This window comes from Rana temporaria, chromosome 11 (genome assembly GCF_905171775.1).
Source record: "Rana temporaria chromosome 11, aRanTem1.1, whole genome shotgun sequence".
Taxonomy (NCBI): domain Eukaryota; kingdom Metazoa; phylum Chordata; class Amphibia; order Anura; family Ranidae; genus Rana; species Rana temporaria.
In genome coordinates this window covers 111,637,506-111,656,811 of record NC_053499.1, presented here as the reverse complement: position 1 = coordinate 111,656,811, position 19,306 = coordinate 111,637,506, and the positions used below count along the sequence as shown (strand labels likewise).

The 19,306-nt window shown below is 43.8% G+C and overlaps 1 protein-coding gene across 3 annotated transcripts in view; it reads left to right on the top strand.

Moving 5' to 3' along the window:
• PC (pyruvate carboxylase) overlaps positions 1-19,306 on the top strand; it is a 671,516-nt gene that overhangs the window by 361,355 nt on the left and 290,855 nt on the right. For all 3 annotated transcript variants that reach the window (XM_040328827.1, XM_040328828.1, XM_040328829.1), the window contains one exon: positions 13,175-13,337. In XM_040328827.1, coding sequence (XP_040184761.1) covers positions 13,175-13,337 — 163 coding nt within the window. The remainder of the gene's footprint in view (positions 1-13,174; positions 13,338-19,306) is intronic.

The window sequence follows — 19,306 nt, the reverse complement described above, 5'->3', positions numbered from 1 at the left end:
TCACAGCCTTGGCCTCTGATTGGCTGCCCACAGCCTTTTATTATTGGTTGAATCTGAGATATGACTTTGACTACAGTAGTCAGATATCTTTTCATATTTAACCAAGAAGTCTGCGGGCAGCAAATCGGAGGCTCAGGCTGTAAATAATGAGGAGCACTTATATACAGGCAGCCAATAATAACCCCTACGTAAGGGTTGTGCATTATATTTAGTGCTAGACATACTGCAGGAGAGAGTCGGAGACTGCAGACATACTATAGGAGATGGTGAGAGACTGCAAACATAATACAGGAGATGGTCAGACTGCAGACATACTACAGGAGATAGTCAGAGACTGCAGACATACTACAGGAGATAGTCAGAGACTGCAGACGTACTACAGGAGATAGTCATAGACTGCAAAGATTCTACAGGAGACGGTCAGATAAAAGAGACAAGTGGCGCCAATCTGTGCAGCATTCAGTGGAAAATACACATTTGTTTGAAAGTGTGTAGGCTTTGTATGAAACAGTCACACTGTGTGCCCTGTGTCCCTGTGTTTTTAACTATATAAAAGGAAAAACAAAACAAAAAATCACTTTCTGTTATAAATCATATGTTGCAGTCCGTACTCCGAGGTGCCTGTATTCTGTTCTTTTTTAAGAGTGAACTAGATACAGAGCATACATAAATACTACTTTTTACTTTTCCTCCATTTTAACAGATAAAGAGGCCTCTCAAATGTAAATACTAGACTGGTTTACTTTTAGTCGTTATGTCTTGTAAAGAAAAAAAAGGTTGTGATTGGTTGAATGTTCAATGTTATGTAAAAAAAGACACTATTTACAAATTAACAGTTATTATATAGGGGAAGTGGGCCTAGAATACAGAAATGTGAAGAGCTAAGAGGAAGAGAATCGGTAGTGAAAAGCTGGTGTGACCCTGTTACTAGAGAGAATAAAATTGAGGAATACATAATCAACACTCTATCTTAATTGGGTGAGGCATGGATTTCGAAGCCCTAACAATGGTCTTTTATTAACTGAAACAAAAAGTAGCGACTATATCAATAATGAACATCAAGAAGTCTGTAGCCAGGGAAACCGATTGCAGGGGAATTTGTCTTGTAGAAGGTGAGCTCTAGCGAAAATATATTTGTATAAAGCATGTTAATTCAATGTATGGGTATGGAAATATCAGGAGATGTTGCTTGCTTCCAGTGTTGAGCAAGTGTCAACCTAGCTGCAATAAATATGTGTGTACAAAACCGAGATCAAAGGGCGAGGAATGCATGCCTATGCCTAGTAATAGAGGAGGCTAGTGAAAACGCAACAGATTAAAAATTGGGCAGTTCTGCCAAATATTTGCTATCGAGACAACTAATCCACAGTTTCTGCAGCATAAAGGGACGTACAAAATGTTATAATATTAATTTCTAAAGCCGTTGGGGCCTGGGTACTTAGGTTAGGGCAGTGAATTGATCACATTAATAACCTCTGTCTTAGAAAAGGGAGAGGAGATATCTCTGTTGTTCAGAGGATAGAGTGGGAAGGTGGATGGGTCCAAAAAGTTTTGTATATCCTTAGCGGTAGGGGAAGGGATGTTATCAGAGTCCTGAAGATTATAGAGGGCTGAGTAGTATTCACAAAATTGTTCCGCGACATCTAAGGGAAATGAAGCTTGCGCTCTGTCCGATCGAATATAAATGGGATTCTAGAGGAGACTGTACATCTTTTGAATTGCTTTGCGGGAAACACCCTAAGGAATATGAATTGAGTCTAGGCCGCTTGATTTAAAAATCATATGTATTTTGAAAAAGGTTGCTGAGTTGGTTTCGAAAGGGCTTTTTTCATTTGTGAAAAGAACATGGAATTTAGCTTGGTTATGAGATTCAAGGGTACAAAGTTGAGCTATGATTTGAGAAACCTGTCCCCTGCATTGTGTTTTCTCAGGGGCAGAGAGTTTAAAGGGGAGGTCCAAAAAAATGACACCAACATTTTGCGGAAAAAAAATGTACTTACCAGAAATGGCGGTTGATATGCGGATCTTTTTAATCTGCCTCTTTCCATACCGCGGCAGGTCTTCTTCCTTGTCGTCCTCAAGGTGTCTTCTGGGAAATGGGGTGCGTTGCCTTCTGGGAACTGTGTATCCCAGAAAGCAGCCGCCCATTCACAAAGTGTCGCGAGACTTGCGCATGCGCAGTAGGAAACGAGCAGTGAAGCCGCAAGGCTCCACTGCCGGTTTCCCTTAGTGAGGATGGCGCCATCGGGGAGTGCCAGGTTCGAGGGATCGGCCTTGGGAGGGCCGACATCGCGGGTGCCTAGGACAGGTAAGTGTCCTTATTAAAAGTCCTCAGCTACAGTGTTTGTAGCTGCAGATTTTTAAAAAAAATTGTGGGTGGAACCCTGCTTTAATTAGGAGGCCCCTTATAATGGCTTCATGACATTCCATAGATAGACTAGGGTTAGATACCAAGCCCTTATTGGTTTTAAAAAAAGAGGTGATTTCTGAAACAATCTGCTTCTTAATAGTAGGAGCAGAAAGGATAGAGAAGTTGAGCCTCAAAGAATATTATTAAGCAAAATAATAAAAATGGATGCGAGGCCCGATTACGTGAAATTCTTTGCAGAGTAAATTTATCAACAAGAAAGAAATCAATTCTAGCGTATACCTCGTACATGGTAGAACAAAAGGTGTAGTCTCTTTTGTTGCCATGGATACAGTGTCAAGCATCAAACAACTCTTCATTGGATAGAAGAGTTGACAGGAGGGAGGAGGAATTGTGGGTAGGGTAAGTGAAGTCTATTGAAAGTCTATAACATTAAAATCAACACAAATATTTATAAGGTTACATCTATAAGGTTGTAGTTTGTCTATCAAGTACCAAAAAAAAGCTTTTCTGATGAGTGTTTGGGGCATAGATGTTCACTAATTTTAAAGGCGTGAGACATGAAGCTGAAATGCTGACTGCGACTCTAATAGCTATCATAACCCCATTTACGTTTGACACGCACGTTGGCGAGTGAGAGAGTTTGGCACGGCCGCGGGTAGATTTAGTGACCACAATATGGGTCTTTTGGACACAGAGAACATCGACCTTTAGAGGCCAACGATTCTTTCCAAAGTAGTGATCTCCTATATGGGCTATTGAGCCCTTTAGTGTTAAAAAAGGGATTATTTTAAGTGCCATCAAATTGGACTGTGGTAATGCTGAGATACACGCGTATAACTTGGCCAACGTCAGACACCAGACAGTTTACGAGAAAATTACAGATTACAAGTGAATAGTGACAAGGAATACTTTGTATGAAGAAGGCATTATTACAAATGTCATGCCAGCTTACAGAAGGGGAGAAAGGTGGGAAAAGTATATAAAGTGTGACAGTAACCAGGGTGACCATGCGCATGAGCACAGTACACTTTTCCTTACAAATCAATCTATTAACCTTCTATGAGGAGGTGAGCTGCTATTTAAAGGAAGGCCCATAGACGTGGCGTATCTGAATTTTTCTAAAACATTTGACACAGTTCTCCATAAACATTTACTGTACAAAGTAATGTCTGTTGGCATGGACCATAGGGTGAGTACATGGATTGAAAACTGGCTACAAGGGCGAGTTCAGAGGGTGGTGATAAATGGGGGGGGACTCAGAATGGTCAGGGGTGGAAAGTGGGGTCCCCCAGGGTTCCGTCCTGGGACCAATCCTATTTCATTTGTTCATAAACTACCTGGAGGATGGGGTAAACGGTTCAATCTCTGTATTTGTGGATGTAACTAAGCTAAGCTAAGCTGGGCAATAACTTCTTTGAATGATGTGGAAACCTTGCAAGAAGATCTGATCAAGCTAATGGGGTGGGCAACTACATGGCAAATGAGGTTTAATGTGCAAAAATGTAAAATAATGCATTTGGGTGGCACAAATATAAATGCAATCTACTCAATGGGGGGAGAACCTCTAAAGGGAATAAAGGATGAAATAGGACCTGGGGGTCCTATTAGATTGCAGGCTCAGGAGTGGCATGCAATGCCAAGTTGCTGCTAACAAAGCAAATAGAATATAGGCATGCATTAAAAAGGGGACTAACTTAAGTAATCGCTAATTCTCCCGCTCTACAAGACTCTAGTCCAGCCTCACCTGGAGTATGCTGTCCCGTTCTGGGCACCAGTCCCCAGGAAGGATGTACTGGAAATGGCATGAGTACAGAAAAGGACAACAAAGCTAATAAAGGGACTAGAGCATTATAGTTATAAAGAAAGGGTACGAGCACTGAACTTATTCTCTTTGGAGAAGAGACACTTGAGAGGGGATATGATTTTGGTTTTTAAATACCATACTGTTTACCACACAATAGGGATAAAACTTTTCAGCGGAAAATAATTTAATAAGACACATGGCCACTCATTAAAATTAGAAGAAAAGAGGTTTAAAGGAGTTGTAAATTAAAAAAATGTTTCACCTTAATGAAATCTATGCATTAAGGTGAAAAAACATCTGGTGTTGCCGGCCCCGAGCCCCCGTTTTACTTACCTGACCCGTCTAAAGTCCCGCACGGTCCCGAGATCCTCTTCGCCGCTCAGCCTGGCCGCTGATTGGCTAGAGCGGATGGATTGAGAGCAGCGCAGCCATTGGCTGGTGCTGTGGTCAATCGCATCCAGTGACGTGGTGTGCCGAGGGGCGGGGCCGAGTGATACAGCGAGCGGCTATGGCCGCTCGTTGTGTCACTGGAGCGCGCCCGCAATTACTGACCACCATGCAAGCTCTCGCATGACTGTGGTGAGTAATTGTGGGGAGGACCAGAGACAGCCGCCGAGGGACCACAGAAGACGTGGATCGGGGCCACTCTGTGCAAAACGAACTGCACAGTGGATATAAGTATAACATGTTTGTTATTTTAAAGCAAATTTTTTCTTCCTTTACAAACGCTTTAACCTTAAACTGCGTAGAGAGTTCTTTACTGTAAGAGCGGCAAGGATGTGGAATTCCCTTCCACAGGCGGTGGTTTCAGCAGGGAGCATCGATGGTTTTAAAGAACTATTAGTTAAGCACCTGAACAACCACAACATACAGGGAAATACAATGTAATCTTGACATATAATCACACACATAGGCTGGACTTTATGGGCTTGTGTCTTTTTTCAACTTCACCTACTATGTAACACCAGTCACTTTATTAGGTACACCTGTTCAATTGCTCGGTAACGCAAATTGCTACTCAGCCAATCACATGGCAGCAACTCAATGCATTTAGGCATCTAGATGTGGTGAAGACAACTTGCTGAAGTTCAAACTGAACATTAGAATGGGGAAGAAAGGTTATTTAGGTGACTTTGAATGTGACATGGTTGTTGGTGCCAGACGGACTGGTCTTAGTATTTAAAAAACTGCTAATCTACTGGGCTTTTTACTCACAGCCATATCTAGGGTTTACAGAATGGTCTGAAAAAGAAAATATCCTGTAAGCGGCAGTTGTGTGGACGAAAACCTTAGCTTCATAGTCACAAGAGAGGAATTTCGAAATTGTGACCAGGTGCTACAGAAGCCCAGTTATGCAACATAAGAGAGCCAAGTGGAACCCCTCTCCTCTTGTGGTCTTGCCCCAGAATCAGATGGTTCTGGAAATCTTTAATTCAGTTAAGCCACCTAATCGTGGGTAAAACACGACTGGAAATGCCAGAAATAGCCTTTCTTTCTATGATCCCAGGGTCCATCAAAAACATTAAGCAGGGTCTGTTTCGATTTCTTATTAGGATAAGATAAGAAATCGAAACAGACCCTGCTTAATGTTTAAGTCATGCCATGTTTTTTAACTCATGCCTTGATGAGTAACTCAACTAAACTACATTGTGAGGATGGAAGAGCTACTTGCTGATGCCAGTGATACCTTTACAAAATTCCCAGACTTGTGGTTCACATAGATTCTTTTTTTTTTTTTTTTACTTGCCCAGGTTTCTACCCTTACTTGGTTAAAATAAGTACTCTACACTCATGCCTTTTCCTGGCACGGTTGCCCCTCCCTGTCAAGTTTTGCACTGCTAGCAAGAATAGCCTTATTTTTTGTTTTAGTAACCATTGTAATCGAGACTAAAACTACGGGAAAATGCCAAATTTTTAGTTTTCACCAGAACGGGAATAGTGAGAACTTTCAATGGGGACACTTGTGGGTTAGATCTGGCTAAAAGAGTTTTCCCTCACTTTGGGAGATTACCTCTCCCTTCCAGGTGTGTCTACGGGAAAGAAAATGAAGGAAAATCTCCCCAAATACCCTATTCAATGTTAAACTTTTTTTTGGCTTTAGATAAATGCTAAAATACTTTTAAAATATATTTTGTTTGCTGTGCAGAAGATGCATTACACTTTAAAGGGGTTGTAAAGGTACCATTTTTCCCCCTAAATAGCTTCCTTTACCTTCGTGCAGTCCTCCTTCGCTTACCTCATCCTTCGATTTTGCTTTTAAATGTCATTATTTCTTCTGAGAAATCCTCACTTCCTGTTCTTCTGTCTGTAACTTCACACAGTAATGCAAGGCTTTCTTCCTGGTGTGGAGTGTCGTACTCGCCCCTCCCTTGGACTACAGGAGAGTCAGGACGCTCTCTACGTTGCAGATAGAGAAAGGAGCTGTGTGTTAGTGGGCGTCCTGACTCTCCTGTAGTCCAAGGGAGGGGGCGAGAACGACACTCCACACCAGGGAGAAAGCCTTGCATTACGGTGTGGAGTTACAGACAGAAGAACAGGAAGTGAAGATTTCTCAGAAGAAATAATGACATTTAAAAGCAAAATCAAAGGATGAGGTAAGTGAAGGAGGACTGCACTAAGGTAAAGGAAGTTATTTAGGGGGGACAAAATGTACCTTTAAGACCCCTTTACCTACATTCTTGGTGGTTCCTGAATAGGGTTTTGCAACTCTTTCCAGTGCCTGATCAACCTATCGGCACTGCCATTTAATCAGAGACAATCCTTTCTACTATTAAGTTATTGAAGGATTTCCATGAATTAATTTCCAAGAATGATTTCCTTTCCATCCACAAAAATGAAAGGGGCTTTGTTATTTTAAAGAGAGAGGTGTACTGCTTGGACCTTGACGAAGAGGACATACCCTGAAAGCTTGTCCTGAAACAATTGTATGTTAGTGTAAATAAAACAAGCATCACAGGCAGTACTCATTTATTTTAAAGAACAACATATAAATAAATTAGGATTACCCTCAGGCAATCAAACTACCACGTTACATTTTTTTTTTCTTACTGGAGCCAAGAATGAGTCTTCATCATACTGTATATTGTAGACACAATGCAAGAGAAAAACACATTTTTCTCATTTGCATTGGGCTATTTTTAATGTCTGCAATGCTTCCAGTTGTGATATAATAGTTAGTAAACAGACCAATGACCACCAAATAGCTAGTTCCTGTGTCAGAGTTTATATAAAGGTTAGATTTCCAATAATTCTGCCAATGACAATTTAAAAGACTGATATTTGTAGGTATTTACAGATTAATTTAGGGAATGAGTGGGAGTGGATTTACTAAAGTCAAATAGACTGTGCACTTTGCAAGTATAATTGCTCCAGAGCTTAGTAAATGAGTAAACTTCCATCATCCAAATCTTGTGCAAGCAAACATGTTTTGTGTTTTTTTTCTTTTATTTTTTCCTTGCATGTTATTGGGTATTTTTTGAAAGGTGAATCTTTGTCTCATTTACCGATTTCTGGAACACCTGCACTTGCAAAGTACACAGTCTATTTAGGGGTTATGATTAAACAAAGAAATTTGTAAAATGTGTCAACCATACATCCCTCTGTGCGTGTCATGATGCTGTGGCTATAATCGTTCCTTGATGTTGGATGTGTTGCCTTATGAGAATTGGGATGTCTAATCGCCATTAGCAACTGGGAATAATTGTACATTATATATAAGTGTGTGTGTGTGTGTGTGTGTGTGTGTGTGTGTGTATATATATATATTAGGATAATTTTAGATGTGTAGTGTCACTGTGTAGGAGATGGTTTTTGTAAAGGGTTGACTGTACTGTCAGTCTAGAGCCTGAATATATCTATTTAACACTCTCCGTTTGATATGCATGAATGCTGGGTGACTACAGTAGGTGTTTGTGATATTGTGCTTTTAGCACGACAGCGTCGCGCTGATACTCGGCGACATGGTGCCGAGATCTCGCCGACATCTTGCACTCACTGGAATAGTGACAGCACATCCCAGCAAGCGCGTCATAGAAGCGACGGGAGATCCGACTTGGATTCCCGCCAATTCTACACGTGTGCAGCGTTTGTTATGAATCCTGAAGGGGAAGTCCCCGCCGGATTTTAAATAAAAATCCGGCATGGGTCCCCCCTCAGGAGCATACCGGGCCCTTAGGTCTGTTATGGGTTGTAAGGAGAGCCCCCCTACGCCGAAAAAACGGCGTAGGGGGTCCCCCTACAATCCATACCAGACCCGTATCCAAAGCACGCTACCCGGCCAGCCAGGAAGGGAGTGGGGACGAGCGAGCGCCCCCCCCCCCTCCTGAGCCGTACCAGGCTGCATGCCCTCAACATGGGGGGGTTGGGTGCTCTGGGGCAGGGGGGCGCACTGCGGCCCCCCCACCTCAGAGCACCCTGTCCCCATGTTGATGAGGACAGGGCCCCTTCCCGACAACCCTGGCCGTTGGTTGTCGGGGTATGCGGGCGGGAGGCTTATCGGAATCTGGGAGCCCCCTTTAATAAGGGGGCCCCCAGATACCGGCCCCCACCCTAAGTGAATGAGTATGGGGTACATCCTACCCCTACCCATTCACCTGCAAGAAAAGTGGTAAAAACACAAATAAACCACACAGTGTATTAAAATATTTTATTTTTCTGCTCCGGAGGCCCCCCCTGTCTTCTTTATTAGCTCTTTTACCAGGGGGAGCTTCTTCTTTGACGTCTTCGGGTGGGTGGGGGCTGCCGTCTGGTTCTCTTCCACCGCCGGGGGGGGTGGCTTTTAAAAAAGCCCCCACCCCCCCGGCGGGTTTCCTCCGGCGTCTTCGGCGGGGCTCTTCTTCTTCCGCTATCCCGACGGGTCTTCTCCGCTATCCGGGGGGTCTCGCCGCACAGTCCCATCATGCTCTGTACCTACCCATGTGATACCTACCCACGTGGGTAGGTATCACATGGGTAGGTACAGAGCATGATGGGACTGTGAGGCCTATATAGGTCCGATGCAAGGCGCGCATCCGTCATTTCAGCGAGGAGGACCGGCGAGTCAACATCGGGAGAAGAAGAGAAGTGAAGAACATGACGTCACAGCGCGGAAGAAGAACTCACAGCACGGAAGAAGACGTACAGCACGGAAGAAGGGACCGGACAGCGAGACGAAGAACCGGGGTGCGACGAGGCAACAGCGGAGAGCGGCGAGACCCCCCGGATAGCGGAGAAGACCCGTCGGGATAGCGGAAGAAGAAGAGCCCCGCCGAAGACGCCGGAGGAAACCCGCCGGGGGGGTGGGGGCTTTTTTAAAAGCCACCCCCCCGGCGGTGGAAGAGAACCAGACGGCGGCCCCCACCCACCCGAAGACGTCAAAGAAGAAGCTCCCCCTGGTAAAAGAGCTAATAAAGAAGACAGGGGGGGCCTCCGGAGCAGAAAAATAAAATATTTTAATACACTGTGTGGTTTATTTGTGTTTTTACCACTTTTCTTGCAGGTGAATGGGTAGGGGTACGATGTACCCCATACTCATTCACTTAGGGTGGGGGGCCGGTATCTGGGGGCCCCCTTATTAAAGGGGACTCCCAGATTCCGATAAGCCTCCCGCCCGCATACCCCGACAACCAACGGCCAGGGTTGTCGGGAAGGGGCCCTGTCCTCATCAACATGGGGACAGGGTGCTCTGAGGTGGGGGGGCCGCAGTGCGCCCCCCTGCCCCAGAGCACCCAACCCCCCCATGTTGAGGGCATGCAGCCTGGTACGGCTCAGGAGGGGGGGGGCGCTCGCTCGTCCCCACTCCCTTCCTGGCTGGCCGGGTAGCGTGCTTTGGATACGGGTCTGGTATGGATTGTAGGGGGACCCCCTACGCCGTTTTTTCGGCGTAGGGGGGCTCTCCTTACAACCCATAACAGACCTAAGGGCCCGGTATGCTCCTGAGGGGGGACCCATGCCGGATTTTTATTTAAAATCCGGCGGGGACTTCCCCCTCAGGATTCATAACAAACGCCGCACACGTGTAGAATTGGCGGGAATCCAAGTCGGATCTCCCGTCGCTTCTATGACGGCTCTGTCTCCATCGCGGCAAGCCAGCTCGGCGCTGGCTCCCGCGATGGGGCTCGTAGGTGCTCAATCTCGCCGAGAAAGAGAGCGAGATTGACACAAAATCGGGTTCACCTACTGTAGGTGTCACGGAGACGGTCAGTCTCCCATACCTTCTTGATATACAAACAAGCCAGGAAGAAATTCACAGCTGGAATCTGTAGACTATACGGAGCCGCCTTGATTGGCTGTACTCTTCCATGAATAGCCATTGAAGGGAAGTTAACAAACTTATGTTTAATTAATTTATTTTCAAATCGAATTATCACTAAAACTCCGGTAGAAGGATATGGCCCATATTTGGGAGAGACCCGCCCAAGGGAGGGGGAGAGCTAACCGTAGCCAATCATGTGTAAGTCCATAGGAAAGGGGCCCATAAAAGACGGAGCCTCAATCAATAGTGTTGAGAGGGATGAGGTGACCTGGGCCCAGGCCGTCATTATTTGAGGTAATTATCAGAGACCATCTCCCAGCACTTACCATATACATGCTTTGTCATAATATTTTCTGGTTGATATTTGTAGTGTGATGTACATACTTTGTATTTGAAACTAATATTTACTCCCTTGCTTAAAGACTGTAAATGTATGCGGTATAGTAGATGGACTAATATCTTTCTCTAATAAATGCTGTTAAAGCTTTCACTTCTGGTCAAAAGAATTCTTATTTAAACCATATATTATATATATGAGATATTAAATCTTAAATGTATTTTATTAGCTACAGATGTTTTTACACAATAAATCTTCTATCCTTATCTTTTGTAGTGTGGTCATTCGTTTTTGTTTCCTGAAATTATCTGCACAGTCTATTTGCTATTAGTAAATACACCCCTGGGTGTCTCTTTCTGACTATTCAAAAGAAATACATATTTCATCAAACATTACTCCAAGCGTTAACCAGACATGGTATCATCTGTAAAGTGATCCATATACAGATATACAGTATTATGCCAGGGAATTTTGATTATTTATCAAAATAATCACGCGCTGAAGAATGAGGATACTGCGCGTTTATTATGTTGAAAAGGACATAACCAAGTTAACATATGATATGTGCATGTGGGTACCTAAGGGCACGCATTTTTTACCTGAATTGTGTGAAAATAAAGTTTGAGAAAGTGTATGTCTTTTTCACTATGCTTTGTTAAACCAATAATATATATTTTACGCAAGCAGTGCAGGTGATTTTATTTTTTAAGGAATTATATCTAGTTTGTCCCTGGCCAGCATACATGTTGGTACAGTTCTATTTTCGGTCAATTCCAGAACGGTTTTTCCTTCTGAAATAAACTAGAATAGATCTTTCCTCAGCTAGCAATAGCTGTGACTATATGACATGCATATATTTATAATATGCTAGATTTACTGGCTCATTGTGTATGCATGTGTTGTAAGATGTCTTATCCAGTAAACTTAAATTGTTGGAAAGCACTGGAAAAAGCACTTTTGGTCTAATAAACAGAAGATGTTTCGACAACTGAGGCCTCTTTCTTTCAGACAATATTGTGTATAAATTCATCATACACCATGGGCCACTCTGCGTCTACCTCTTTCCTTCATTGTACATAGAAAGTGATGCACCTTTATTGGAATGGGGGCGGGGGCCACGCGCGCGCTCGCGCTATCTATGACTACAATGCTCATTTGTTTCTCTTTTGTTTGTTCTTTCCTGCTATGAAAAATTGTACTGCTAATTCCAGCATAAGAGATGATTAGACGTCTCACAAAGCTTATGAATGCAGCATCAGGTGTAATATGTGCAGCCTCTTTAAGTTTGGCATGCTGTTGTGCTAAGCTACTAGTAGCAAGTAAAACAATAGTATATCTTTCCACCTTATTTGATCATCTCTGCGGTTTTATTTTTTGCGCTATAAACAAAAGAAGAGCGGCAATTTTGAAAAAAATAATTATATTTTTTACTTGTTGCTATAAAAAATAGCCCATTTTGTTTTCTCAGTCTAGGCCGATACATATTGTTCTACATTATTTTGGTAAAAAAAAAAAAAATCGCAATAAGCGACTGGTTTGCGCAAAAGTTATAGCTCCTACAAAATAGGGGACAGAATTATTTTGTATTTTTTTTTTACTAGTAATGGCGGCGATCTGCGATTTTTATTGGAACTGCGACATTATGGCGGACACATCGGACACTTTTGACACATTTTTGGCACCATTCACATTTATACTGCGATCAGTGCTATAAATATGCACTAATTACTGTATAAATGTGACTGGCATTGAAGGGGTTAACACCAGGGGGTGAGGGAGGGGTTAAATGTGTACCCTGCATAGGGTTTCTAACTGTGGGGGAAGGGGACTGACTGGGGGAGGTGACCGATCTGTGTCCCTATGTACAAGAGACACAGATCGGTCTCCTCTCTCCCTGACAGGACGTGGATCTGTGTGTTTACACACACAGATCCACGTCCTTGTCTCTGTAACCGCCGATTGCGGGTGCCTGGCGGACATCACTGCCGCCAGGCACGCGCATCGGCATCTCAGTGATACGGCGCTCGCGCGCTCCCCAGTGGCCCGGAGGAGCGGAGGCCGTATAAAGACGGCGTCCCAGAGATTTAGAACCACGCTGCGGACGTATATAGTCGTACGGCCATCAGAAAGTGGTTAAATCAATCTGAATTAACTGCGATAATAATTGTTTTTGACTTGCTGTGCTCTTCATCAGGCTTAAGGCTAAATATGGTCATTACCTTAAATACATGAGTGGCTGACATTCCCGAACTCAAATTCTGCATACTGTTTGTTAGGTTTAGCTTCACTGCCTCAGAATTGGTATGTAAAACATGGTATTGCTTGTTAGCCTAATCAAACATGTATTTCCATTGTGACAGAGTCTACTTTTAATTTGGACTATTTTTTTTAAGATGCGTATACATTTTTACCTGTCTTGCTTTCTTACAGTGTTGACTTGGTCCATGCCCAGATCCATGTAGCAGAAGGAAGAAGTTTGCCTGAGCTTGGCCTGAAGCAGGAAAATATCCGTATCAATGGCTGTGCAATTCAGTGTAGAGTGACTACTGAAGATCCAGCTCGTGGATTCCAGCCTGACACTGGCAGAATTGAGGTAGATCAAGTTTTGGCCTGTTGTTTACTTCCATAATGTCACTGAATGTCTGACGTTGTTAATGCAGGTGTCAATCAGTGGCATGTTGAAACGTTTGTATTAAGGTTAAGGAGCTCCAAGCTGAGGCATATTGCTGCTGGAGCTCCAGTGTCAGGCATAGATGTATGACATTTTTTGTTCCTTCAATACGTGTCTGAATTTTCCCTGTCAATACCATATATATATCCTACCAGTCAAAAGTTTTAGGACCCCATAATTTTTAGTTTGAATTGATATTTAGGCTGTTTAAAGGGGTGTTCCAGTCATTTTTAATGTTTATTAAAAGTCAACAGCTACAAAAAGTGTAGCTGCTGGCTTTTAATAAACATACACTCACCTGCTCCACGTTCCAGCGACGCGTCGGCCGGGGCCCTGCTCCTTTCCCCCCCTCTCCGGCCTGCGTCTTTATTCGAAGTGTGGGCACCCGGCCGTGACAGCTTTCAGCTTCACGGCCGGGCACCCACTGTGCATGCGCGAGCCATCTGATTGGACTGTCACGTGTCCCAGGCGATCGCCTACAGGGAGGGGCTGCCAAACGGCGATTAGACTATTCGCCTTAGCAGCCCCTCGGCAGAAGGAGGAAGTGGGACAGGAAGTCCCACTCCTCCTGAAGCCCCCGCTCCCCCCCAAAAAAAAATTACATGCCAAATGTGGCATGTAAGGCCCTGTACACACGACCGAACATGTTTGCTGAAACTGGTCCTCTGACCAGTTTCCGCGGACATGTTCCGACCGTGTGTACGGCCTAGCGGACCGGATTCCTGGCCTAGCGGACAGGTTTCCAGCGGACAAAAGTTACTTAGCATGCTAAGAAACTTGTCCGGTGGAAACCTGTCCGTCGGACATGTCCGATGGTTAGTACAACTCATCGGACATGTCCGCTGGCCCGAAATCCCGCACATGTGTCGAATTGATTCGACGCATGCGTGGAAGCATTGACCTTCCGTGTCAGAGAACGTCGGTGTCGTCTACGTCACCGCGTTCTCTGACCGCGGGGATTTTGGTCTGATGGTGTGTACACACATCAGACCAAAACCTCCCAGCAGACATGTCCGATGAAAACGGTCCGCGGACCATTTTCATTGGACATGTCTGCTCGTCTGTACAAGGCCTAAGGGGGCGAGGAGTGGATTAAGCGGAAGTTCCCCTTTTGGGTGGAACTCCGCTTTAAGTCCAGTGAACAACCTGACTGGTAGAAAGTAAATCGATGAATTACCAGAGGTTAAATATCATAAATAATACACTAATAATAAATAATTGATATTGTTTTTGGACTGGTAATCACAATATCAAATCTCAAAATTAAGAAATATGAACAAAGGATATTATACCATGGGACTTTTATGCTGTCAATACTCAATTATGATATATAAGATCTTTTATTGCAATTATAATATTGCATAAAAATAACCTGTATGTATATTGTACTTAATGCAGGAAATTATGTATATCCCCATACCTCTATCTTGTACTATCCACTGAATGGCACAGGTATTCTTATAATGATGCACAAATTGTTATATTCCTTCCGAAGGTTGCTGGTAGATATTAGTGAGATGGAGATAATTTTCAGTGCATTTCTCAAAACCCAGTCGGCTTCATCAGGATGTTTTTTAAACCATCTAAAATGATGCAACAACAATGTAAATACATAAATTTCGAGAAATGGCCATGTGTGAAAATCGAATAACATTGTATGATCCCGAATAATGATATATGAATTCCAGGAAGTATCACTGGGGAAATAAAAACCGGATCTAAGTTTGACCCACATAGTCATGAAAGTATCTAGAGATATATAAATAAGTGAATGCCTAGGTAATGTTATACATAAAAACCAACCCATCGCCATTACAAAAAGTTCTTAAATGTACTTTTTGCAAAACAAGCAAGGTCCGTGATATCAAATGTTTGTCAGGAAGACTTCCCAAAGGGATGGAGCAGCAGCTAAACCAAGATAAACTATTGTAATGCAAGTGCAGCTTTTGCAACCCATCTGTTGCAAGGTACACATCTACAGGGCTATGTAAAGACAAGGGAACATATAAGATTCAACCTCTTTGTAAAAGTTAATGCCCACAGTCATAAAAGGTTACACATATTTAGAGAAAACTCCTCATAGAATGATTTACCTTTATATGTATTCATAAATGCCTAAATTACTAAACAATGGTCAGTGTATACAGACCCAAAACATACCACCAAGACAGCAAAGGAGTGTCTGAAGAAGAAGCACATTAAGGTCGTGGAGTGGCCTAGTCAGTCTTCAGACCTTAATCCTATAGAAAATGTATTGAGGGAGCTGAAACTTTGCGTTGCCAAGAGACAGCCAACAAACCTTAAGGATTTAGATCTGCAAAGAAGAGTGGCCCAAAATCTGGTAACCGATTACAAGACGTTTCTTGTAGTTGGTTACCAGGTTTGCACACATCTCAGGGGGGATTTTGATCCACTTTTCTTTCCAGATTTTCTCTAAATCCTTAGGCCCCATACACACGAAAGGATTTATCCGCGAATACGGTCCAGCGCGCGGATAAATCCTCTCGAGGATTTGTGCGGATTTCCATGCGATGGAGTGTACTCACCATCGCATTAAAATCCGCGCCGAAATCCTCTGGCGATGACGTGTCGCGCCGTAGCCGCGATTATGACGCGGCGACGTGCGCGACGCTGTCATATAAGGAATTCCACGCATGCGTTGAATCATTACGACGCATGCGGGGGATCCCTTCGGACGGATGGATCCGGTGAGTCTATACAGACCAGCGGATCCATCCGTTGGGATGGATTCCAGCGGATAGATTTGATAGCATGTCATCAAATATTTATCTGCTGGAAATCCATCCCAGGGGATAAATATCTGCGGAAACAGATCCGCTGGAGTGTACACACCATAGGATCTATCCGCTGAAACCCATTCGCTGGGATTTTTCAGCGGATGGATTCTATCGTGTGTATGGGGCCTTAGAGTTGTAAAGGCAGAAGTTTTTTTTTATCTTAATGCATTCTATGTATTAAGATTAAAAAAAGCCTGTGTGTAGAAGCGCCTCCCTAATTACCTACCTGAGCCCCTTTTCGCTCCCGCGATGTCCACGATCCCCTAAGCCATCCATGACTCTCATCCTGATTGGCTGAGACAGAGCAGCGGTGCCATTGGCTCACGTGGCTGTTAATCAGCCTATCAAAGGAGAGAGGGGGTGAGGCCAGGTCAGGGCTCCATGTCTCAATGAATCCATGGAGCTCTGACTCAACTGTTGGCTGAGGGACACTCAAAGGAGGGAGGAGCCAGGAGCAGCAAAGAGGGACCAGAGAAGAGCAGGATCCAGGCTGCTCTGTGCAAAACCACCTGCACAGAGGAGGTAAGTATACCAAGTTTGTTATTTTTTATTTTTAAACAAGCCTTTAGGCCCCTTTCAGACGTGGGGATCCGTTTTTAAACATCCGCTTGCTCAGCGGAGATCGCTCTGTTGATCCCTTCTGAGCCAGCAGATAACCGGTCTGTCTCTGCACACTGTGCAGGGACCGTCCTGTCAGATCTCCGCTCTCCTCTATGGGGGATCGGATGAAAAGAACAGCAGTCCGCCAGACGGATGCAAAATAGGGTTTGCATCCGTCACATTTTAGCGGAGAGGATCGAATCGGGGCTGATCGGGTGTCAGCGAACATGTCACCGCTGACATCTGATGCTCCATTGAGATACATGGAGCACCCGTTCAGATCTGCATGAAAAAACTGACAGGCGGATCTGAACGGTCCACAGGTATGAAAGGGGCCTTACAATCACTTTTAAGGTTTCTTGGCTGTCTTTTGGCAACGCAAAGTTTCAGCTCCCTCCATAAATTTTCTATAGGATTCAGGTCTGGAGAGTGACTAGGCCATACCATGACCTTGATGTGCTGGTTTTTGAGCCACTTCTTTGTTGCCTTGGTGGTATGTTTTTGGTCATGCTGGAAGACCCATCCATGACCCATCTTCAGTGTTCTGGAGGGAAGAAGGTTCTCATCCAAGATCATGTTTTGCCTGGGGATCAAATACTTATTTTACTCACTGAACTGCAACTTAATAACATTTGTATCGAGTTTTATTTCTGGATTTTTGGTTGATATTCTGCCCATGATTTAAAATACACCTATGATAAAAAAAAATTATAGACCCTTCATTTCTTTGTAAGTGGGCAAACTTACAAAATCATGCTGGATGGACCCATCCATGACCCATCTTCAGTGTTCTGGTTGAGGGAAGAAGGTTCTCAGCCAATATTTTACTATACATGTCCATTGGCCCTTCAATGTGACAAAGTTGGCCTGTACCTTTAGCAGAGAAACAGCCCCAAAGCATCATGTTTCCACATCCATCCTTAACTTCTTAGGGTCATAGTCAGCACCCTCCAAACACGGCAAGTTAATGTCAAATGGCAACATTTTTGTCTCATCTGACCACAGCACTTTCTCACAATCCTTCTCTGAATCATTTAGATGGTCATTGGGATGACTGTCTTCTTCAGTAGGGAGACTCAGTGTGTGTGGTAAAAGAAAATTGCTGAATATTACCCTAAGCACACTATTCCTACAGTCAAGCTAAAGGTAATGTGAAAAAAAAGAAAAAAAGAATTGGCGACAAAAAAACATTGGTCCCCCCAGATCGGGTCTGGTATAGATTTGAAGGGAAACCCCACATTAAAATTGATAAAAAAAATGTAATAAAAAAATGGCGTGCCCCCCCCCCCCCCAATCCATACCAGACCTAGGGTGCCCAAAGCACCTTGACCTCATGTTGATGGAGACAAGTGCCTCAGATCCTGCCTCACCCATGTGAATGAGTATGGGGTACCCCATTGTACCCCTACTCATTCACCAAAAAAGTGTCACATACATCTTTATTTATTTTTTGAAAATCCAAAATAATGTCCCCTAATGCAGATCTATCGTCAATTATGTTGCCCCCTCCCCCCTCATGTCAAGGGCATGCAGCCTGGCATGGTTCAGTAGGGGGGCGCTTGCTCATGCCTTCCCTTTCCTGACCTGCCGGGCTGTATTCTTGGATAAGGATCTTGTGTGGATTTGGGGGGACCCCACGCCATTTATTTTTTATTTTTTGGCGTGGGGTTCTCCTTCAAATCCATCCTAGAATCTAAGGGCCTGGTTTGGATCGGGGGGGTTATGATTTTTTTTGCCAGCGATCCTTTTTTTTTTTTTTTTTTTTTACATTCAGCTGGGTACCCTGCTGACAGCTGATTACTCATTGGTTGTTACGGACGTGGCGGCTGGCTTCCAGGCCTGCTCCTTAGCAAATGGCTATATACAGTGATTGTAAAGGGAGAAAAAATTCAACACTTGTGTTTCTGGTGTAACTTCATTGAAGTCTATTACATGCAAAATGCAATCTGCTGTGGGGGGGAAAATTCCCAGACCCTTTTCAAAAATACACTGGCTAAAATATACATAGATGTGAACGTGTACCATAGGAAACCATGTTAAATGGACTGTAGTGCATTTCTGCAAATTGAAAACTGCAGCAAAAGGCACATAGGTGTGAACATAGTGTCAATGATATGAAGTTTCAGCCCCACATCATGATGTTCCCACCTCCAAACTTCACTGTTAGTATGGTGTTTTTGGGGTGATGTGCAGTGCCATTTGACCTTCAAACACAGTGTGTATTATGGTCTGACCAGACTACTGTATATTCTCCCAGTATTTCACAGGCTTGTCAAAATGTTGTGCAGCAAACTATAAAGAATCTTCAACATGCTTTTTCTTCAGCAATGGAGTCTTGCGTGGTGAGCTTGCATACCATGGAGCGGTTGAGTGCATTACTTATTGTTTTCTTTGTAACGGTTGCACTTGCTAAATCCAGGTCTTTCTGAAGCTCTCCACAAGTGGTCTTTGGCTCTGGGACAACTTTTCTGATAATTCTTTTTACTCCTCTGT